Source organism: Mesoplodon mirus, assembly GCF_964341445.2.
Source record: "Mesoplodon mirus genome assembly, chromosome: 17".
In the NCBI taxonomy this organism is placed as follows: Eukaryota; Metazoa; Chordata; class Mammalia; order Artiodactyla; family Ziphiidae; genus Mesoplodon; species Mesoplodon mirus.
Window position 1 is genome coordinate 2,530,150 of NC_138993.1, and position 24,926 is coordinate 2,555,075.

The 24,926-nt window shown below is 38.6% G+C and overlaps 1 protein-coding gene across 3 annotated transcripts in view; it reads left to right on the forward strand.

The window, feature by feature from the left end:
* Positions 1-24,926, forward strand: part of SGCG (sarcoglycan gamma) — a 47,272-nt gene that overhangs the window by 2,364 nt on the left and 19,982 nt on the right. For 2 of the 3 annotated variants that reach the window (XM_082601948.1, XM_082601949.1), the window contains exons 2-5: positions 10,013-10,100; positions 20,543-20,737; positions 21,347-21,448; positions 22,984-23,071. In XM_082601948.1, coding sequence (XP_082458074.1) covers positions 10,013-10,100; positions 20,543-20,737; positions 21,347-21,448; positions 22,984-23,071 — 473 coding nt within the window. The remainder of the gene's footprint in view (positions 1-10,012; positions 10,101-20,542; positions 20,738-21,346; positions 21,449-22,983; positions 23,072-24,926) is intronic. The other variant, XM_082601950.1, reaches the window with a different exon arrangement.

Here is a 24,926-nt window from a genome sequence, read left to right on the forward strand (position 1 = left end):
TATCAGACCCTCGTTTAGTCTTTACTACTTAAGATTGTGCCCTGCAAGAGCTCCTGTCTTAATGTGGATAACATCTGCAAGTATCTACAGACATAGTTACAGTTAAGCAAAAAAAAGGTAATTGTATTTCTTTCTCCAGAACTGTATTGTTAGAAAGTGATTTATGTGGGAATGATCATTGTAGTATAACAACCCAAACATTTAATTTTCTAGACTTAGGAAATGGTGCTTTGTGATTTTTTTTAAAAATGCCCATTTCATTGTCTTCTTAGTTAAATTTATACGAAGTAAACACAACTGGTTATGTGCTCTCAGTGATACAAATACAGTGTTCTCTGTATAGACAGCCCTCCTTCGAAGTATATTTGCATATAAATTTCTGAACATGACACCTTCCAAATTAGGAAACAAAATAACTACATATAGCACCTTGTCTTTTTAGCATATCATTTTGTTAGATGTGAGGGAGATATTTGTACTGGAATAGGAGGCCACAGGACAAGGAGATAGTAAAGAGATGCTTCCTAAGTATTTTAAGGTCGTGGACCCCTTTGAAAGTCTGGTGATAGTTATAGGTGTGCTATTCAGAAAAATGCCTGGACATGGACACCAACTTTGGATTCAATTTCAAGAGGTTAACAGCTCTCTAAGCCCAGTCTTGGACTCCGACCAAGATCACTTAAATTAGATTTTTAGCATGTCAGTAGGCTTCGTTGCTGCACATACAAAACCCTAAGTCATTCCATCATATCAGAACATAACTGCATTAATAATTACCTTAATAATAAAACAATGAAAACTTAATTGGAAAAGTAACATGAACCAGGTATTAATTTATAAAAATGTGCTTATTATTTTTGTCTAATGTTTGTTGCTAAACACTTTTTTTCAAAAATAAGGTCTCTGAATGAGAAAAGGAAGAATTTTTAAATTTGAAAAACTCAACTAAAATCATATTGCATTGAAGACAAAGACCTAAGGAGCAAACAGATATGAAAAAGCTAGGGCTGTATACAAGTTGTATTCTTACAAAGAATGCCTATATGAATCGTGGAGCTATTTAGGTGCAATTCTGTGGGTTGTGTTGTAACTCCGGTTCCTGACCAATGGCTCCTCTTGGTAGACACGGTTTCCTCCTCTGTATCCTTCTCCTTTAAGATTCATGACTCAGTCTATTTGTTTAAAATCTCTTAATTCAGAACGAATTGAGGGAAATATCCAATAAATTATTCTCCAGAGACTCTCCTTCTCAGATGTACCCCTAATAGCTTGCTCCTTTACCTCTGTCTTCTGGCATTTGCCTTAACAACAAAAGGGCTGTGTCCATGCCATCAATTGAGCTCCTGCTTTAACCCAGGCACTTTAGGAATTCCATTTCATCCCATCTTCACAAGCACCCTGTGATTAGGGCCCCCCTTTACACAGACGGAAACTGGGCCACAGAGGCTGTCGTTGGCCCAGGTGGCTGCTGGGCAGAGCCGGGTAATAACAGAGATCTGCCTCCAAACCCATGGTTCCCACTGCAGCACAGTGCCCAGGAAAACCTTCCCACGAGCCCTGCATTTCACTCTTCTTATGGATGCAAAACAGCTCAAACAGCCAGTCCATATGACTAGGGCTAGTAATTCCTTGAATCAAGGGAAAAGAAGACGAACGTTTAAGGTTAAAGTGACGTCGTATAAAAAATAAGCACCACTAACCTTCACGCCCTTAAAACCTCACAGAATTTGTCTTTGGAAACTCTGTAGACACCTCCTTTAGGTCTTCCTCCTCTCATTAAGTGTATTTCTTTGACTTTTTAGTGAGTCAGATAAATACAGGAGATCGATGGAATAATATCTTACTAACACAGTGTTCTATTAGCAAGTATCGAGGTGAGTTGAGTATAGTAGAGGGTGGTCTAGCCAACTGTACTTCCTTTTTACGAAAGATTTTAATTTTATTAACATTTATCCTAGTCTGCCTGGGACAGTTCTGTCATCCTTCACACAGGATCAGGTTTTACTCCCCCATTTTTGCCTGTCTTCCTTTTTTCCTTTCCTGTCCTTTCTTGATGGGTCCTAGACCAGTTTTCCTCTACATTTCATGGGGGGATTTAGAGCACATATTTGTTGTAAATTTGGTCAGACTCACACCCACACACGGTGCAGGCTCGTGGTTGGTACAGGCTCTGACTTTGCTGTCTTTTCGTCCACAGCCTTGAGGAGGGAGGGGCCTGTCCTTGTATTTCCTTCCATGGCAGGAGCTCTGGCCTCGCTCTGCCCAGAGGCCAGCTATCCCTGTTGGGCACAAAGATTCAGGCTGGGCCTCTGGGCCCAAGAGTGGGGCTCATCACCTGCTGCCTCCGCGCCTGTGAAGCTTCACCTCCCACTGTCTCTGGCTGTGACTTCCGTCCGAATTTCTAGCCCTTGAGAATTTTCCACTCTTTCCTATAAGTTTGACTGTATATACTTTTTGATTACTTAATTAAATCATTTTTTAATTGAAGTATAGTTAATTTACAATGTTGTGTTAGTTTCAGGTATACAGCAAAATGATTCATTTATACATTTTATATATATATATATATATATATATTCTTTTTCAGCGTCTTTTTCATTATCATTTATTATAAGACATTGAGTAGAGTTACCTGTGCTGTACCGTAGGTCCCTGTTGGTTACCTATTTTATGTATAGTCGTGTGTATCTGTTAATCCCAAACTCCTAATTTATCCCTCCCCCCAACCTTTCCCCTTTGGTAACCATAAGTTTGTTTTCTTTTTTTTTTTTTTTTCTTTTTGCTGTATGCGGGCCTCTCACTGTTGTGGCCTCTCCCGTTGCGGAGCACAGGCTCCGGACGCGCAGGCCCAGCGGCCATGGCTCACGGGCCCAGCCGCTCCGCGGCATATGGGATCCTCCCAGACCGGGGCACGAACCCGTATCCCCTGCATCGGCAGGCGGACTCTCAACCACTGCGCCACCAGGGAGGCCCCATAAGTTTGTTTTCTATATCTGTGGGTCTATTTCTGTTTTGTAAATAAGTTTATTTGTATCATATTTTTAGGTTCCATATATAAGTGATACCATACGTTATTTGTCGTTCTCTTTCTGACTTGCTTCACTTAGTATGATTGTCTCTAGGTCCATCCCTTTTGCTGCAGATGGCATTATTTCATTCTTTTTTACGGCTGAGTACAGTTGATTTTAGTTTTTTGAAGGTGGAGGGGATGTAAGAATGTAATATAATTATCAGATTCACTTCTTGAATTGACAATGCTAATTAGACACAGTAAATTTATTTTTAAAATAGTAAAACCAAAGTAAAACATGACCCACAATACAGTTTATTTCCATTGGGTTGTATCAGGAGGTAGAAAACTTTTTCTGTAAGGAGGCATGTAATAAATACTTTAGGCTTTGTGGGCATAAGGCCCCTGTCACAACTAACTACTCAGCTCTGCAGCGTTGGCCGCCATGGGGATCCCTAAAAAAATAAGCATGGTTGTGACCTGGTCTCGCTCTACCTACAAGGACAGGTGGCAGGCCTTATTTGACACACAGGCCATTGTTTACCAAACCCTGACCCATACTAATGAAAACAGTCAATTATTAAGAAATATGTTTAGTTGTGAAATATTTTTCAACATAGACTGGAATATATGTAGACATTCTTTTTTGAGAAATCACCTCATACAAAATACTACTTAGTCATCCTCGAAAGATTTGGCAAAGAAGGAATTAGTCCCTTTTATCTTGACTTTGCTTTCTCTTCTCACCTCTTGCTTCAGAGAATGAGATAATACACAACCCCTGTGCCCCCCTGCAAAAAAAAAAAATGTTGCTTTCCTCTCTGGAGCTAAAAATTCAAACTGAGTAAATTAATGTTTGTAAACTATGCCCAGGTTGTAAAAAATTAGTACAAATAAGCGTTTCTCTTTTTTTGAAAAATAATACTGTAGTAGCTGCATCACTGAGAATATACTATACATGTTGCATTACATTAAGAATCATCCCTGAGTTCCATCACTCTGCAAAACTGTTGCAACAATGCACAGCATAGAAAACTATATGGGTGACCCACACTTTAAAGGGGAGATTGCATTGTACCTATCAGTAAACCATGATCATGTGCATAGTTTTGATTTTATATTTTTATTACTTCATACAATAATCAAATGAGGTGAGCCAGATGAGTAATTGTTCTTTAAGAAAATAAGCAGGAAATAAGAATTGGAAATAAGAAAAGAAAGAAAACCCTAAAAAATATTTTATAAAGTTTGCCTTTTTGGCATGTGTAAGATTTTATAATTTCATTAGACTAAACGTTCTTAGTTTCATACTGGAAAGGATTCCAGATTTTTCTATGTTGCTTAATTTAAAAATATTAGCTACATATTGAAAAGTGATGTTATCCCTTATTTGCTACACCTTAAACAGTTGGGAGATATTTTCCAACTTACAGATTTTGGTTATTTGTAGATTTTTTTTTCAAATAAAATAGATGCCCAGGGTGATGAAAGGGAAGGTATCTGTATATACTTTCATTAAGAATATTTTCCTGCAAGTAAACTAAATAAACTACTTTTATTAGATTTAGAAAGTAAATGCAAGGCCTGCAGGTGTGCTTCACTAGGATTAGGACAGGAGAAGACAGCAGAACCCAGAGAATCCCGCAGGTAGCCTATTTGTTCCAAAGGCAGATGACTTCAGTGTGGTGGTGCTCACATGCCTCTGGTTTCACACATGAGGGTTATTTCTGTGTGTAAGTTAGAGTAGCAAGAGTGTCCCGTAAAACCTGAGCAGTGTGCTGGCGGGGATGTGATGCAAGAGGAACTCCCATTCACTGCTGGTGGGAGTGCAGAATGGTGCGGCCACTTTGGACGACACTCTGGCAGTTTCTACAAAATTAAACACACTCTTAGCATATGATCCAGCAATTGTGTTCCTTGGTATTTGCCCAAAGGAGTTGAAAACCTGTGTCTACACAAAAGTCTGCACCCAGGTGTTTATAGCAGCCTTATTCATAATTGTCAGAATTTGTTGACAACCAAGATGTCTTTCTGTAAACGAATGGATAAACAAACTGGTACATCCAGACGATGGAATGTTATTCAGTGCTAAAAAGAAGTGAGCTATCAAGCCACAAACAGACATGGAAGAACTTAAATGCATATTACTAAGTGAAAGAAGAAATCTGAAAGAGCTACATACTGTATGATTAAAATAATAAGACTTTCTGGAAGAGTCAAATCTATGGAGACAATGAAAAAAGAGCAGAGGTTGCCAGATGCAGGGAAGCGGTGTGAAAGAGATGAACAGACAGCACAGAGGATTATAGGGCAGGTAAAAAAATATTCTCCATGAATCAATACAGGAGGAAAGCTGGAAAATTCACAAGTATGTAGAAGTTAAACAAAACACTCCTGAACAACCAATGGGTCAAAGAAGAAATCAAAAGGGAAATGAAAAAATACCTTGAGGCAAATGAAAATGACAACACAACATAAAACCTTTGGGGTGCTGCAAAAGCCATGCTAAGAAGAAAGTGGAGAGCAAAAGTGCCTACATTAAGAAAAAAGAAAGATCTCAAATAAATAACTTCATTTTATACCTCAAGGAACTAGAAAAGGAGATCGAAGTCAGCAGAAGGAAGGAAATAACAAATGTCAGAGCAGAAATAAATGAAATAGAAACTAAAAAGACCACAGAAAAGATCAATGAAACTAGGAGCTGGTTTTTTGAAAAGTAATTAAAATGTACAAACCTTTAGTTAGACTAAGAGAAAAAGAGAGGACTCACATAAACAAAATCAGAAGTTAAAAGGAAGTCATTGCAAACAATAGAACAGAAATACAAAAATCATAAGAGACTACTATGAACAATTACATTCCAACAAATTGGATAACCTGGAAGAAGTGGATATATTCCCAGGAAAAATACAGCCTACCAGGACAAAATTAGTAAGAAATAGAAAATCTGAAGAGCCCAGTAACAAGTAGGGAGATTGAATCAAAATAAACATCTCCCAACAAAGAAAAGCCAGAGACCAGATCTGGCTTCACAGGTAAATTCTACCAAACGTTTAAAGAATTAATGCAATTTCTTCTCAAACTCTTCCAGAAGAGTAAAAAATGTGAACACTGTTTTTTTGCATTTTTACATTTTGAATCCATCTGGTCAAATTGTAGGAGATACAGGTGATGATCATTTTGGAATGGAATGTGAATGTGATCCGTTTGATCATGTAAAAGTAGGCAGGGGAAATGCTGACGTCCTCGGTTGGAGAGCAGAAGGGTGGAGAGATGCTCTGTCATTATGGACCAAGAAACAAATGCTTACATAGACTGGAATTTCAGACGTGAGCACGGGTAAAACAACAATGAGAAAAGGAGAAGAAGGCTACTGGGTGATAACGTATATGAACTCAACCCACAGGGTGAGTCTGGAGTTAGTAAATCGAGCTATAGCAATAGAAAGTTATTTGAAGGTCAGGGGTAAGTATGGGGAGGAAGATGTAAGTAGTGATCTCAGACCAGTGGATGTGGAGATGGCAGGGAGAAGCGGGAGACGTCGGGGTTTATCACAAGCCCTTCTGATGGATTTCCTCTCCAGTGTGTGCCGGTTCTGCCTTGGTAATTACTCAGTGGGTTTCCTGTCATTCTGATGGGCACACGCCACACTTCCATTCTCTGCCCCAAAACTCTGTACTTACGGGAGCTGCAGGATCTGTTCCCTATAATTATGCAAAGTTATATGTTCATGGAATAATACTTTTTTAATGATTATGACTCACTTCAGGCATTACCATCAGTAACTTTTGAAATTTCAGGTCATGCTCCATTTTCTCTTCTGAAATCTAAAAGTTTTCTATTCCTTTTAGTCTTTCCTTTTCTTATCTCTTACTTCTCCAGCATCCCGATGGTTTTATCTCCTCTGTCTTCCCTGAAAACACTGAATTAGCCCTTTATACTAAATATTGACTTCTAAATTCCCCCAGAGTACCATGAAAAACATAAAATACCTACATTCAGTAGTCTAGTAATCAGTTTCATTTTTTATTGATATGGCTACTCTGAAGGGAATATGAATTATCTTTGTTAAAATGCATACACTAGGATCATCCCTATTTAAAAATAATCAGAGAGGCTGGGTGAGAATCATCCAGGTAATTACATTAATTACTTTCCAGATGAAAACTGAGTTTTCAGTTGTGTATGGAATCATTTGATCACTTCATTTTGCTTACTTGAAAAGTCTGTGGCCACCTATTTTGAAGACATATAGCTTCAATTGAAAGTGCAAATAATTCACATGGTATTTTTTAAAGGTTTAAAGTTGATTACTTACAAAGAATTTAATTTGATTTCACATTTCATTTGCCCCGAAAGCCATCCCTTATTGCTGTTATACTGACCTCTTCTGGATAATTCTTGTAATGTCATCCTGATTGTATATGTTAGCTCTATTTTTTTTTTAATGTTACTGTGCACTATAGAATTGATATCATAAAAAACAGAGTCTGGTGTAACTACAAAGTTCAACTAATTGAGGGTTGACTCTAGGCAGGTGCTTAGCGGGCAGTTCATGGTCCGGTAGAGAGAACAGGTCTATAAACCAATGATGGCAATGTAAATACAAACAATTATAATACATTTAAAAATCCATATACAAGGCTGGCTCTGAAAAGGTAAAAGATGAGAGGTGACTCTAATCCGAGGTACAGCCAGGCAGCCGACAGCACTGTGACTCCTGTGGTTTCTTATGGAGCCCAAAGGAAGGGAACAGGTGAGATGGGCAGGGCTCCACCGTAAAGGTGCGTGTGCCTGTCCAGAACCTGGTACCATATCCTGATGGCTTGCTGAAGGGCTTGAAGCAGGGTGGTGACAAGGACAGAATCACCTGTCCTCAGCGTCTCTCTGGCAGCCTCAGGGGATAAGGTGAGCACAGCGGTGCCTAGAAGCAGGGAAGCAGGTCGGCTACACACAGACCAGGTGCCGCAGTCAGGGGGCCGCTGATGGGTGGAGAGGGAGGCAAGGCAGCAGGCACTGGGGAACTTAGGGACTGGCAGGCTGGTTAGTGAGGGAGGTTCCCAGATCTGTCGCCCCTGGTTTTTGTGGAGGGTGGACGGAAGAGCGGGTCTGGGCGGATGAGAAAAGTGTGGCCTGGTCTGGGGAGATGCTGCCATATAGGTGTGCACAGCTGCAGTTAGCATATAAAGCCACAGGCACTGTTTAAAATGGGGCTACTGTGTATTCATCAACTTCAGCTGAGCCCGGAACATGGCCTAATAGGTCTCACTAGTAACTTTCCTGCCAACTCTTCAAGGCAACTACACCAGACTTCTCGGTTCTTTCCAAACCCTGAATTATTTCATCTGAAAGTCACTTCTCTCCACGCCCTTAGCAGCTCTGACCTTGAACAAACTATTTTACATCTAGTGGAGGGTTAGACTAGTTTTCTTTAAGGCCCCTTATAGCTTTAAGATGTTATGATTCTGTTGAAAACAGATGAGACGTGTATGTGAGTTACAAACCCGAACTAGACCTACAGTGGAAACTTTGAAGATCTCGTTTCAATAATCTCAACTATGCTAAAAAATCAAAAGATTTTTTTTTCCTCGAAGTCATCCTCCAGCAGGACCAAAAGTGGAAGTCAATAGTGTTAAATGAATCTGTGAATGTGAATGGAGATCCAACATACAACTTGACTAATGGCCTTACAAAGCAGCCCCCAGTGCTGAAAAGTTCATTGCTATAAACCAGTTAACTGATGGTTGAAAGGTCCCTCAGTAAGTAACCTTTCAGTGTGACATTTCAACCAGCATATTGAGTTAGGAGTTTCAAATTTTGACTTTTCAGACACAGTAATACAAAAGTACATCTCATAACATCACTGTTAAATATAGTAGATATTTTTGTTGAGAATTGGTAGTTGTGCCATGGTTTTATGTCTAAACGAATTGCCATGATAAGAAAAATAGTAATGTGCGAAGAATTCATGGAAGATTTTTAAATGTCTTATAAATAAATGTACGATTAGTTGAAGCTGTATCAGCTTTTCATTTAAGACCTGCAGCTGTTGGTGTTAAGAAGCATCAAATTTCAAAAGAAGTTACAGCGTAAATGAATAGAATAAGAGAAAAGGTCTCCTGAGAAGAAAATAAAAATTAACTATATGGATTATCATTACATTGCTTCTCATAATTAAGGTTTAGTGCTAAAATGTGAATTTAAATATATAATTTAGTCAGTTTTAATTCAGACTCTAAAAATAATGCCAAATAAAAGATTAAGGTTATTTGAAATTTTGATATTTGCTCTGTGTTCTTTACACCTTATAAAAATTGAATGATCTTCTTATTGTTCTTTTTAAATAAAGGTAAGACAACATCACCTTGTTACATTCACATAATTTGTTAAACAAAATATAAATTTAGTTTACTTAGAAAATAACTGTGATAATTTTAACATGTAGAGTTTACCTTCTGTTTATTATGATGATCATTATTTAAGGTTTTCTCAAATGTTAAAGTTTTTTCACTTAAAAAGAAGCCTAAGGAAAGTGATTTTTAAAGAGTGACTATTACATGAGAATATGCAGTTTACTTGGAGGAGAACAGTATACATTTAATACCAATAAAGTTACAAGTTCTCAGTGTTGCCTGTGAATTTGAAGTGATTTTTTATGAGATTTTTGTCAACATTGATTCTACTGGAAACTTGCCCCAGAAGTTTTTGCTGTTCATTTAAGGTAAAGTTCATTTTAGAAAGTTACAATTTCGTGAGACTGTCCTGATTCAGGGTTTAACCGGTGGTTTCGTAGGAATTTTTTTCCTCTTGGCACACTTCGTGCTGTGTTCTGGAATTGGTGCCCAAACAATTTTAAGTGTGGTATATGAGCTGTTTGTGTCACTAAGTAAAATTAGATGCGCCTGTTGCTAACAACCGGGGATGAAACTTGAGACAAGGCCAGGCCGGGGAACCTTTGCTTCCAGGCTGGTTGGTGAACTTGAACTGTCCCCTCTCACTCAGCGAGTCGTGGGACAGCCTGAAACGCTCCGTCTCAGAAGGATCTGGAACGGTGCAGTTAATTCACAGTGTGCTTTTTACAACATCTAAGGTAAGTAATCGGTTTTTACTTGGATCTTATATAATCATAATGTTCAATTTAAAAACCAAATAGGTATGAGGCTTCTTGATTATTTTTTTCCTTCATAGGTATCATAATAGAAAATGAATTTTAAACGTTGAATAAATTTAGCTCAAAATGATTATGTATTAAGTATCAACAAACTAGTTAACGTCTCATTTCAAGTTTCTTTCAAGTCACTACGACTACAAATATGCTACCTGTTTTTAGCATGATTATGTCCTTCTAATAGTTTTAATTTGTATCAATAGAATACCATGATAGCATTTCTGTATTATCAGGCATTCAATCGTTATACTGTAATTAATCTAGACAAAGGATAATCTTTAAGATCACCTACTGCTAATTCTACTCTTAAACTTTAGTGGCAGAATTACGTTTGATTTACATTTTGTCCATACTTTTGTTACAGACATTTAAAAACAGGGTAAAATTCATGAGAACAGAAGTCCAGGTAGTTTGATACATTGAGAATAAGCAAAACAAGAGCAAAATACCAAGTTTGGCTGCCCAGCCCTTCTTGGATGAAAAAGGGAAGAATGTATCTCTCCCTAAGTCTGGAATAAATAACGTGTTGCTCAAAATATGTACGAAAAAGTAAAAAGAAGTAGAATCAAGGTAAACTGCGCTATGCTTCGGCTTGTTTAAAGTGTCTGTTGTTTCTGGTGGATCCTAAGTTAATTAGGGCCCTTAGAAGACAAGTTTGTAAAGAAAGTCGTCAAGAAAGATAATGGGGAAAAAAATAGCTCAACTGGCTGGAAGATTTGTCAGCAGGATGGAGTAACTCACTAGGTACAAAATGAACTACAAAACGTACTGTGTTTATTTTTTGCTTATTTTCTTGGAAACATTTTGGATCCAAAGAGCCACTTACCACCTCATGGTTCCAGTTGGTGTTAGTCTTAGAGGTTCTAGAATTTATCTGAGGTTTCTCTCAAAGCCAACAGAAAAGTAGTATTTCAATATATTTAAATATCAAATTCCAAAGACTAACAAATCCAATTTTCCCAAACATGCTGGCTAAGCTTGCAGCTAAAATGCTGCAAATAAAATTGTTCCATAATGTCCTTTAAAAAAATATACACTCTAGTCACTAAACTAGATTGCTATTATATTGAAGATGAAACCCAAAGAATAATTGTAAATTATGAATGGGTGCCCATTTGGTTTAATTTTGCACATATGGTTGGACCTGGGTAGGGTCTTCCCCGTGGCTTCCTCTCAAGCGAGCCCAGCCCTGCTCACCCACCATGAATGTGGTTTCCCGGTGGGGAACCCTCAGGACCTGCCTCCCGCTTCTTTCTGTCTTACCCACCTCCTTCTCCTCCCAGCCTCAAAAGCATCCAGTGTTGTTCTTCTCTGGACCCACTTCAGGGCCAGATCTTTCTCTGGGGTTCTCATGAGCTTTGTAGAATTCCTCACCCACTTTCCTTGCCATTCCAGACTCCAAGCTCATCTCCTATTTCACATGTTATTATGCCTTGGGTAATTTTATGGGAAAATAGATGCAGGAGTGTTTAGCGATCTGTGGATCTGCAAGGGTCGGTCTTGAGACTTCTCCCCAACCCCCTCACAGTGCCCGAGTCCACTTGACTTTGGTCCGGCTGGTGTGCTGTGCATGCTGGTGAAGGAGATGGGCCTCCCAAGGGCTGCGTGTGCCCAAGGCATCTGTGCTTTGTCCTGAAGCCACTGGGGTAGAATTAGTCTTGGGGAAGGTCACTCTGGTTGCCATGGAGACTGGATAAGGGGCGTGGAGGGAGGAGAGAAGAGCTGTAAAACATTGACAGATGGCCTCAGCTGAGGTCTGGAAAACAGACCCCAAGGGAGAACCAGCAGGAAGAAGCCATTGCCATGAAGACCGTACCTAAAACCCAGCCTCACCTTTGTGACTATTTTAACTGTATTTTAAACATTCTCAGTGAGTTTTACATGTGAAGCATCTCTGAAAAGGCACACTGTCAAGAAGCCTGATAGGCCACTTGAGTTGATCAGTTGACCAACTGATTGTTGATCGGTGGACAGAATTGATCACCGTATCACAGAGCTAAGAAGGCATGACTTTGGAACTCAGTCTGGTTTATATGATCGCGAAAGGGGAATACCTAAGATAGTATGGTTGAAAAGCAAAGGTAGAAACAGTGGTTTTCTGATGCTAATCTTCCTCCCAAATCCAACTCATCTATCAAGGGAGAACTTTATGTGATCTTGAACCTTAAAATACACTGTTGAAATACAGAGTGCTTGTGGATGAACATTCCTAGTAGAAAATGAAGTAGTATGATGGTCACTGAGATGTGAAATGCAGGAACTGTCAGCCTATAAACTATGACATATGCATCAATCACATCATTATGACAATAAGAGGGCCAGGAAAATAACAATGTATAAATCTATTATTTTCCCCTTTTGTTCTATGGGTTCCGATTATTTTCCTAGCAGTTTATGGAGTTTCTGTTAAAGTTGGTATGAGACATATATGAAGTGTGGTAAAGATGGAATGATTTCGGTTTTCAATCGTAACATTGGACCTAGACATGGGGACCTCTTCCACAAATACATCGTAAATGAGAATATACTGAGAATGAGAATATTCATTCTGCCTGCCTGTCTAACAAATACGCATAATTGAGCCCCTACTCAGTTCCAGGCACGACTGTAGGTGCTGCTTATATTGTGGTGAACAAAACAGTGAACAAAACATCCTTATTTTGGCCTTATTTCCACCAGCTTCAACTTCTGGACCTTGATATTACCCTTTAGTCAAATACTATATAAGGACATGGTAAAAGCTTCAGATTTCTGAGTTTCTTTAATAAAACCAAGAATAAAACACTAAGAAAATATATTTGAATTGCCCATCTTTATAAACTTAACACTGCTTTAAAATAAGCCTCTATCTGAACTAAGCAAACATGCCTTTTAAAACCACGGTTTTATGAGCTAACATTTGTGTGACAGTGGGTATGAGTGGTTTTTTTTCCTTTTGTTACTTTTTCATTTAAATAAAGGTTTCTTCCCTGTTCAGGACTGTTAGCTACTTAAAGGGCATTTCTTCTGTTGATTTGGTGTATTTTGTAAGGAACTTTTTAAAGTGGCAGTTTGCCATTTTATTTTAAAAGTCAATTCTATTGTAAAGAAGAGAGGATGGTTTGATGACCTTTAATCTGTGTGTGTGTGTGTGTGTGTGTGTGTATGCACGCATGTGTGTGTTTATAGCAGGGGCATTCATGATTGTGAGAATTGTACTGATTGTAACTTTGGATGAAATGGATAACTACAATTTGTGTACTTTGCTATATTTAGTGACCATGCTGAGCAATTTGACCAAAAGATGAAGCAGAATTATTTTTGAAATTATTTGGTCATCCTAAATGTCGTCATAAAGTTGGGACAAGTATGGTGAATTTACTATTAACTTTACTATTATCAGAGGAATATATATATCCAAAGGTATATATATATATATATATTTAATCTGAAAAAATACAGAAAAACATCTGGGAAATGAAATTTTAAGTGAAAATGGTGGAATATGGGGGAAATTTTTGTTAACCATTTTTAAATTTCTTTATCGTCTATTTTCTATGGGTACATATATTCTTTCATAAGTTTTTCAATAGTCTTTTTCATTCAACACTCTATCATTAGCATTTCTCTAGGATATTATATGCTTTTCAAGCAGTTAATTCTGAACTAATTACTCTAATAAATTATCATTTATTTACTTTCCAGTCATTCACCATCACACATAACGTAAAATAAATGTCCTTAAACATGGATCTTCATTTTCATTCCTAATTGTTTCTTTGGAATAAGTTTCTAGAATTGAAATTATTGTTTGTTTGAGGTTCTTGGTACATCATCCTTCTAGAGGGATGATGTTAAGTTTCACTTTCAACAGCAGAGGAGTTCCATAGCCATTTTTCCGACACTTTGCCAATAATGGCTACTACCAGTTTTTAAATCTCCCTTAATCTTTGAAAACTGCTTATGGAACTTGTGTTTATTTGCATTTCATGGTGAAGCTGAACCTTTTGCTGTGTGTATTAATCATCTGTGTTTCTTTAATGTATGTGCATTGTTTTGTTCAAGTTTTATTGGGTTATTTATATTTTTAAGGGTGATAACCTTGTCTTATCTTTAAGGCAAATATTTTCCCCATTTGTTATCTGCTGTTGAATGTTCCTTGTTGATGTACTTTTGTCACATCTACCAGGGTGAGCTCCTCCCCACCGCTCTTTGTTTTCCTAAACGTTGGCACCAGTTGGGAATGCTGTGAGTTGTGATGCAAACAGTGAGGCAGGAAGTACCTTGACAATTAGCTATTTAATGTGGGGATTAGCTATTTCTTGGAAGTTTAAAGGAAAATGGAGGTAAACTCGTCCAATGATTCTCAGTGCCAGCCTGACCTAGTCAGCTTTAACTTAATAAGCATGTATAAGAGACATGGAAGCAACCTAAATGTCCATCAACAGATGAATGAATAAAGATGTGGTCTACATATGCAGTGAAATATTACTCAGCCATAAAAAAGAATGAAATAATGCCATTTTCGGCAACATGGATGAACCTAGAGATTATCACACTAAGTGAGGTAAGTCAGAAAGAGAAAGACAAATACCATACGATATCACTTGTATGTGGAATCTAAAATATGATACAGATGAACTTATTTATAGAACAGACAGAGAAAATAACTTATGGTTACCAAAGGGAAAAGGTGGGCGGTGGGAGATAAATTAGGAGTTTGGGATTAAAATATACATTATACTATATATCAAATAGATAAGCAACAAAGACCTACTGTGTAGCACAAACTATATATTCAATATCTTGTAATAAACTACAATGGAAAAGAATCTGAAAAGAATATACATAGTAAATATATATAAATTCAACTATACTTGTAAATCAACTACACTTCAGTTAAAAAAAAAGTATATGAAGAGCGACCCATAAATACTGGATGTCTCTCATTTCTCACTTTCGTTTACTTATCACTTCTGTGTATGGGCTTGTTCTCGACTCTCTGTGTTCTTTTCTTTGTCTATTTGTCTGTCCTTTTGTCACTGTCTCATTTTTTCATTACCATAGCATAAAACTGTGCTTTACATCCAGCAAGGTTAAGCCCCACTCTTCACACATTCATTTGTTCAGTGCATATTGGCCTGTTATGTGCATGTAACTCCTGCAGGTCATGGTATGTCGTCACATGGTTATGATTGACTTTGCGTGTGAGTGGCCTTGTCATTCTGATGGATGATGTAACATGATGGTACTGGTTATGTCATAGAAATGATGCTACTTGAATATAGAGCCAGGTGACTATGAAAGGCAATTTTTGAAACTGAAAAATAATTTTCCTGAAGTTTTCAAAGGGACATGATGGATGCTATAAGAGGTTTGGTAATGCCCCAGTCAGCATGCCGTGTGGCCTGGCAGGACCTCACTCAGTGCTATAGAATTCCATCCCTAACACTCAGGTGCCTCTCCCTTGAAGAAGGGGGGTGACCAGAGAAGCAGCAACCATGGGACCCCCTCCATCCCTGCCTGTAGTTCTCTTTGCTAAAATTAGCCAGTGAGCTTATGGCAGGAAAACAGCCTCTGTCAGACATATGTGTGGAAGTGAGCATAACCCCAGTCCTCCTAACACTTCAGAGATTGATTTTTGTTTTATCCATTGCATTTCTAATTTTACTGAATTATGACGAGAGCAAAGAATTTGTATGAAACTTATCCTTTGGCATTTCTTCATTCTTCCTTGTAAATGTTTATCAAATTTTGCAAAGCTTACACCCATGGTTGAAAAAAGTAAGCATTTCCCAATTTCAGGGATGGAGCTCTACACACATCCATTTAAACACATTTTAATTGTGTTGTCCAGGGTTTCTATAGAAATATGTTAAAGTCTTCCACTATGGTAATACCTTTCTCGGTTTTTTCTTAATGTTCTTCTTCCATTTTTCTCACGTATATACAGATGAAGAGGTATAGAAACAGGTATAGGTGTATCAGGACATTTGAGAGAGGCATCACGTCTAGCATTTTATAGCCTCCTGATGAATTTGCTTATTTTTATATCCATAGTATTACAGCAGTGCCCCATTGTCACATGCCCTATAATTATGGGAGTTCAGATACAGCATAAATGTCAGGTGGCTCCTGTCCTTTGCTCCTGCCCCAGGAAACAATGCCTGGTTTTCGTCCTGTTTGGGGAAAGGGTGGGAGGTGGGGGTGTGGATGTGGCTGAGTACCAGTGTCAGGGTCGTGCAGAGCAGGCTCTGCCACCAGCAATCACCAGAGTGGGTGATTCCTCACGGGGGGTTCTTGGAGTCACTCCTCCGTCCTCTTCACCTCCTTCCTGGAATCACTGTGCAAGCCCAGGGGCTCAGGGCCGCTCGCTTCGGTGGCCGAGCAGGAGGTGCTGGCCAGGAGGCTGGATGGGACGGTCAGCCCACAGCCTGATCACGTCTCCCCTGGGGCGATTTCACCAGCTGCATGGCACGACTCTCCATTTACAGAGTTGAAATCTGGGGCCCATACCTGTCGTGAAGCTTCTTTGCTTTGGTGTTGTCCAGACTCAAAGTGATTTTATTTAATAGACTTGAATTAACTTATTCTGCTCAGGAGTCAGTATCTGTTTCCAATCTCACATATCTTCAATTATAGAAAATTCTTGGCATTTACCTCTAATCATTGTCTTTCCTATGTTTTCTTTGGTTACTCCTGCTGGAGCTTCAATAAGACATGTTTAGACCGTCTTGTTCCTCAGACATGTCCTTTAAACTTACCCTCACGTTTCCCATACCTTTTATCACTCCGTCGTGTTTTCTAAGATCTGTCTTCCTATATGTACTGATTCTCTTCTCAGCTCTATGTAATCTGTTAAATATAGGGAAATTGTCTTTATATGTCATAACTTTAAGCTATACAACACATTCTTTGGAATTTAAAATATTAACTGAACTTCTCATTTCGGAGGAGTCTGTTTAGTTCTTTTTCAAACCCACCTTTTAAAAAAATCCTTTTATATTAGTTCCTTTTGAGCATCATCCATGTATTTATTATTTCCGTGTCTCAAACTCCTGGCAACAGCCTATCCGACCAGGCATTCAGTAAATGTTAGTTAAAATTAACAATGTCTTTTAAAAACATTTATGTAGTGGACGCTGTATTCAGTTACTATACTATGTACTATGACAAGAATCAAAGAATGTAGAAGGCAGAATTTCTATCTTTAAGATGGTTTTATTTTAAATAATAAATAGGTAACCGTGAATTCAAGAGCATATGAAAACTTCTATTTTTGCAAAACATACTGTAATGTTTCGTGTCTGGAGCCTTATGCATTAAAATATTGATAACTATATTTAGAGAGAAGCATTTAAAGCTAATCAAAATTAAGTATACCATCAACATACTTTAAAGACGGTTAACAGGGAAAGGGGTGGGATATTTTTTAGTTAATTATTTATTTTTGTCTGTGTTGGGTCTTTGTTGCTGCATGCGGGCTTTCTCTAGTTGCGGTGAGCGGGGGCTACTCTTCATTGCGGTGCGCGGGCTTCTCATGGCGGTGGCTTCTCTTGTTGCGGAGCACGGGCTCTAGGGCACATGGGCTTCACTACTTGTGGCCCGCGGGCTCTAGAGCGTAGGCTCAGTAGTTGTGGCGCATGGGCTTAGTTGCTCCGCAGCATGTGGGATCTTCCCGGACCAGGGCTCGAACCCATGTGCCCTGCATTGGCAGGTGTATTCTTAACCACTGAGCCATCAGGGAAGTCCCCATAAATTGTTTTTTAAATAAAGGAGCCTATGAAAATAATTTTTGCTCAAGATGTAGTAAAACTCAAAATTATTTACCTTGGAATATAGATTTTTAAGTTCTAACATAAAATATTATCTTATTAATTTTTTGTAAAGGGTCTATAAGTAGGTCATAAAGCATAATGCGTTGTTCCAGAGCAGTTTCTTGCCCGCATGAATACTGATACTTTACAGTTATCTGACCTCGAAGTGATAAAGAACTGGTGTCCTTTCCAATGCTAATTTTAACACATATCTGAAGGAAGCTAGCTGAACCTGATAGCCTCTGAAAGTCTCTTCCAGAAACAATTGAATATACAATGTCAAATAAAAATGGAAGCCGCCATGAGTCACCGTTAGAATATAAGCTAATAATTTATTAAAATAACAACATCAACTTTTTAGGGAAAAACACTGGAGTTGCGTGTTCTGCCTCATGCCTGTCTAGAGTAAGATCCTTGTTCAGTGCAACACATCTAACACTGGTAAATGGCAGCTTAACCAACAGAGTTAAGGGGGGCAATCGTAAAACGTGGCTTCGTTGCCGAAACTCAGGCCCAGGTGCCTGCCGCTCAAGCAGCCCTGTTCACACTTTGATTTCTAGCCCCAGAAGACCCATTTTCATACTTCTGACCTCCAAAACTATAAAATAATAAAATCATGATGGGTTAAGCTAGGTTTGTGATAGCTTTACACCAGCAGTAGGAAGCTCTAGATAGGAATAGAAATAGGTAGCAAGTGGAAACCATACGTGTGCGTGCGCGCACGTGCGTGTGTATACACACACACTTAGAAAACTGCTGTTTTTATCGATCTGTAGCAATACTGTAAAATAATGCACTTGCTTTAAATTCAGATTCTCTGGCCACCCTTCCCAATCCAATCGCAGACTCTTAGCCTATCTTTTACAGAAAGTGTGGTTTTGCCACCATTATTTAGATGACAAGTGCTTTGGAATAAATATAACAGAGTGCTGTGTTGGGAGTGAGTGGGTGTCTGGGGAAGACTTCTTTGAGGAGGTGTCATGTGAACGGGTCTGAAGCTGAGGAGGGAGCTGGCACAGGGTTTCAGGTGGAAGGGATGCCCAGGAGTGAGTCCTGACCTGAGGGCTCACCTGGGCTGTTAAAGAGTGGATGGGGCGCTGTGAGCAAAAGACCAACAACTGCAGGTGAAGAGGTGAGCAGAGGCTCTCACGGAGGGTCTGGGGGGTGATGGAGGAGGTTGGATGTTCTCAGTGGGGAAAAATCACGGGAAGGTGTGAAACTGTAGAGTGACAGGCGCTGACTTACATTTCACACGTCTGCTTGTGGGTAGAGAGGGGTTTCCAGAGGGGAAGGAGGGGAAGCAGGCTTGCAATGGTGCAGATGACAGTTTGCGGTGGCTGGCACCAGGGCGGTAGCCGTGGCAATGGAGAGAAGTAGACAGATTTGGGATACAGGTTGAAGGCAGAGCTGATGTGGGGCTGTGTGGGTGGTGATGGACTTTCTAATCCAAAAAAAGACTGGAGGGGTCAAAGGTGAGTGAGTGAAGAATGCCCTCGTGAAATTGTTAACCACTTAGGTTTTGAATAATGCAGATTGTCAGTCCTGAGTGTTTGAAAATACTGAGTGATGAACAGCACCATTTTATACAATCAGACAGAACACGGGAAATGCCTGTTGTTTGGTTGGAACGAAATGTATAGAATTATTTTGACCATAACATTTTAAATGAGGACACCTCCAAATCATTCCTAAAAATAAATGCATAAAAAAATCTCAGAAGAGAATATTTTATATGATTCATCATTTTGCTACATTTACAATCAGAAAAGTCATCATAATTTCTAACCTTAATTTAAACAGTTAAAACCATGTTCTTTTTTTCTTTGTGTAAAGGGGAAAATTGAGCAACTTTTAAAAATCTCTTCATAGAGTTGAAATTGTTACTAAAACTCTTAACCTGATTTACATAAAACAGTGAATGTTTGTAAACATTTGTACACGTACACATTTTGATCTTTCTTGAAGTAGGTCAGTACTTGGGAGCTTTATTATAGGCCAAAGTTGGTGTGATAGGTATCTTGAAAAGAACCTTTTTAATTCTGAATAATTTAGTAGCTGAAGGAAGATGTAATTTAATCATTTGGCATAAAATTGAGTAATTGGATTTTTTTTTCAGAAGGCTCTTAGGTACCAGCTTGATTTTCCTCCCACTGAATCTTTTAAGAATGTGATAACTTGATTGTTGTAGGTTGATGCTTCAATTCCAAGTTTAATCTTGCAGAATTTTGAAAGCTGTATATATATTGATTTTATTGATTAAAATCTGAAAATATAATCACTGGATTTCAAATGAATTTGTCATATCTAAATATGTTGCATGACAGATTATCACTGTGGTTGAAATACAGTGACATGTTTCAAAGTAATAGCCAATGCTCATTTTAAACATCACTAATTCTGGAAATTTGTTATTGGGGTAAAAAGTATTTTGTTGGACTAGTGGTCAATCAGTATTGACAAACAAATTCTCTTTCTGGCCATGTGTCTCTCCCTCTCTCCCTCTACCCCCCTCCTACCCCCTACCCCCTCTCTTTACCCCTCCCTCCCTTGCCCCCCACCCGGTGGCAGATGGTGCGTGAACAATACACCACGACCACAGAAGGCACCCACATAGAGCGTCCAGAGAACCAGTCTGTCTACAAAATCGGCATTTATGGCTGGAGAAAGCGTTGCCTCTACTTATTTGTTCTTCTTTTGCTCATCATCCTCCTTGTGAATTTTGCTCTTACAATTTGGATTCTTAAAGTGATGTGGTTTTCCCCAGTAAGTATTTTTTTTCCTGATAAACATGTTCTTGTTTTGTTTGTGCTGTCACTCCATCCACATTGTATCAACAGAAGCTTCCTTTCATGCAGTTAATGTTGGTTTCCTGTCTGGATCAGGATTTTCAGTAGCAAAAAATCATATAACATTTACTTTTCTTTTTTAGCTTTTTAAAATAATTTCACTGCAAACTATAGGGTGCTGGTTTTCATTGCAGTTCTGTATTCTGATTGTGTTGGTGGCTACCCGAATCTATATATGTTAAAACTCATAGAACTGTAAGCCTCAAGAGTCCATTTTATTGCATCTTAATTTTTTAAAAATTTTAAATAGTAATGGTAAGATTTTTTTTTGTGACGTGATGGGCTCTTGCGTGTTTGTTATAAAGTGATTATTTAAATCTTGTATGCATTTCCTAAATACTCCTTTGTATTTACACAAGACATAATAAAATACTGAATACTGAATAAAAACAACTCAAGTTTTAAATAAAGTATTTAAGAGAAATACAGTAAAGTGCCGATAGGAAATCTATGAAAATGCATACATAATTTAAGTTGATACTAAAAGAAGTGAAGAAGAAAGCAATAACAAATCTCTTTTTAACAGAGAGGGATGGGTCACCTGTATGTTATAGAAGATGGACTTTTCCTGGAGGGGGAATCGGAGTTTTTATTCCCGCTGTATGCCAAAGAAATACACTCCAGAGTGGTAAGAAAATGAGGACACATTTAAATAATTTGTGTTTCATGAAAAATAAATAATGGTGAAACACAGAAAGTTTGCTTTTCTGATGAAAGGGGTGCATGCGTCGACACTGCATGTTTCCCTGGCCACGTGCCTTGGGTGAGCCCTAGCAAGTGACCGCCATGGTCACACCCAAAACCTTGCCTGGGAACCCCCAGCACTGCCCCAGCAGATTTCTGCTTACATCTCATTGACCAGAATTGTATCACTTGGGTCTCCCTCCCTGCAGGACAGGCTGAGAAAGCAATTAGCCTTGGCAGCCCCTGCGGTGGAAGCCAGAAAAAGAATACTGTTGGAGAGCATCCATTGGATCAGACAACCAGAGTGGCTCCTGGGACAGCTTACTTTGTCTAGGCCCGGGAGTGGGCTTCACAGCTCTGACCTGGGCCATGTCCTCCCTTTCAGGGAAAATGATAAAAAAAGAAAAAGAGCCTGGAAGTTGGCGCCCGAAGACCGGGCTCCATCATGGAACTGTCACCTGCTAGCTGTTACTTTGGGAGAGCTGTCATTGAATCTCTTTGAGCTCAATTTCCTCATCTGTATGTGAGGAGTAATGCCACCTCCTTCAAAATGTGGAGGTAAAAGGAGAGGCTGATGGTAAAACTCGTTGGTGAATTATTAGCTCTTATTATCATGCTGGTTATTTCAAAACACAGCGAACACAAGTAGTAAGGTCACGCCATTGGATAAAAGGTGAAAGTGGTACATCCACCTGCTTCCACAAAGCAAGTTGGAGACTTTCTGACCTGCTAGAGCTCCACAGCGCTCCTAAAACTTCGTTCCTTCTGCAAAAGCATAGTACACCCCACAACTGGGGAAGATACTTGGTTCCCTCTGAGTGACAGAAACCCACCCGAATCCAGCAGCCAAATCACTGCATTCCTTTTGAAGAAAACTGTTACAGAAGAACCAGCAATCTTCTGTGAGACAAAGCCTCCGCTCAGACTGTGACCCCACTTACGTGCTCATAAAGCCACTGTATCTTCCAACAAAAAGCTCTAAAAACGTAGGCGTCCAACAGATTTTAAAAGCTCTTGAAATTGTGAGAAGCCTTTTGCATTTTGAAAATAAGTAATATGGTCTTTATTTATAGAAGAGCTAACCGCTCTCTGATTTACCTTTTAAAAATATATCATGTCCTGGGCATAAATTATGAGAAATGAAATTTTAATTCCTTGGAAAAGACAAAACACGGATTAAATCTTGATTGTTTCAGATCTTCACCTTGAGAACGGACTTGGTCCATTGTAACCAGTGCACACAGGCTCTGTAAACCCAGGAGGTTATTATATTTTGTGGGGAAAAAAAATAATGCATTTACCCCCTTCACACAATATAATCCAAGTTTAAAAAATAGTTTTAGCCACAAATTTATAGGTTCACAGGATCTATGACATTGGAGAAATTATTTTGTGTAAATCTTCAATTTATATACAAATACAAAGGTATAGTCATTTTAAATAGTCTATATTTGGCTCACATTGTAAATCTGTTTTTAGGACTCATCTCTACTTCTGCAGTCCACACAGAATGTGACTGTAAATGCACGCAACCCAGAGGGAGAAGTTACAGGCAGATTAAAAGTGGGTGAGTGCAGCTTCATAACAGTGCTTTGCATGTGTGTGGTCCATGAACAGTTGTGCTGAATGGATCCATTTGTTTTTTTCCTTCTAGAGAATTCAAAGTTATTTATGAGCAATCAAAGTATGAGTTTTCTAAATATCATGCTGTGTGGACCATGGAGACTAGTTCAGGTGGTGGGAGGACAGTCTGAAGTATTCTAAGTGAAGTTATTTTGGTTCCAAGAAATAAGAGGACCATTTAAGGTAGTACAAGAAACAATGATTGTTGCAGGATACAAAATAATCCCACAGAGACTGAGGAAAGGAAACAAAGTAGCTGCCCTCAAGAAAAGAAAGACCAGGGCCGGAGAATCAAAGTATTCATCCTCTCTCTCCCTCTCTCCCCCTCCCTCTCTCCTTCTCTCTGCCATGTTCCCCTCCATTCCATGAATCTCTGTCCATGATTTTCACTTGGTATCATGGTTGCACCAGTTCTAACTCTACAGGACTCTCTGGTTCTTCATCCGATTGGCTATAGTTCTCAACACCAGCCAACTTGGTCTTCAATGTCATGCATTCTCAATTCACAGCTAAGTACTCTAATTGGCCCAATTACTCTGTTCAACCAACTGCCCTTGGCTGAGCCATGTACACCCATCCGATCAGCTAAGACCAAAGAATATGGTCACATGGGAGAAGGGTCCTTTGGAATTGTGCACAGAGAGCAAAAGGATTAGAAAGAAAGAATATCGATGGAAGAAATAACAAAAGAGCAAACAGCTGGTGAAAGGAATATACCTTCTGTACACCATCAACACTTTATAGATTTGCTAAATCTAAGAAATTGGTTGGCTCTTCAGATTATGGGGAAATAGATGACAAGTGTACTACCAACACAGGCAGGTAACTTTCCGTGTCCCCCTTTTTTAATGGCTGTTGTTACAGAACAATAATGTTACATTGGAAGGTACAGCCATATCTTAACTTTATGATTCCTCTTTATTACAGTAGTACATGAGTTCCATAGTCTGTGTTCTGATTTAATCTTTATAACTTTTTCTGAGTGATAAATTGTATTTCTCTTTTGCTTAGAAGCTTGTTTTATGACCAAGTCCAGTGAAATTCTCAATAAATCTAGAGATGAACCTGAGCTTACACAGCATACATGTTCGTGAAACTTGTCTAAACCAAATCATATTTCTTTATAAATTATATTGTATTATGAATTGTGTCTACCATTTCTTAAATTTCTTAAAAATGTTTAACTGACTATAGTTTTTAAATGTTTGAGGGATTTTTACCCATCTTTTGTCATTCATTCAACAAACATTTATTGAATGACTATGTGCTACTTTCTATATGCTGTCAAGTAATTAATAACATTTAGAGTGTGTAATTATTTTTTGGGAGTTCCAAAAGTAAAAGATTCATTTTATATTCTTCTGAAAATGATTTAACACAAATACTCATTTTCACATTTAATTTTTTGCTAAGTGTGGAGTTTCATATATAGAGGAGTTAAAGATAACATAAATCTGTCTCCAAGTTCGTAGATGAAATAATGGAAGCACTGAAAAGCTAATTTTCTCAAAAACACACGGCTCGTTAGTAGAGAAGCCAAACCAGGAGTCACCTTAGGACTTGCTTCTCCATCAGGGGTGTTTCCACCACCCTCCCTCTCTACTCAGATTTCATTAAATCATGGCACACCAGGAACGGTCCTTGTTTCTGCAAATAATGGTGGTGTTTTTGTCACCAAGGAATTCACTTTAAAAAAAAAGTTTCCCATCAGAATTACTTTAAACTGTTAACCTCAAATTCTGAGTTTTAACCTTAGTGTTTCATACCTGAAGTAGAGTTAAAATAAGTGATTTCTATTA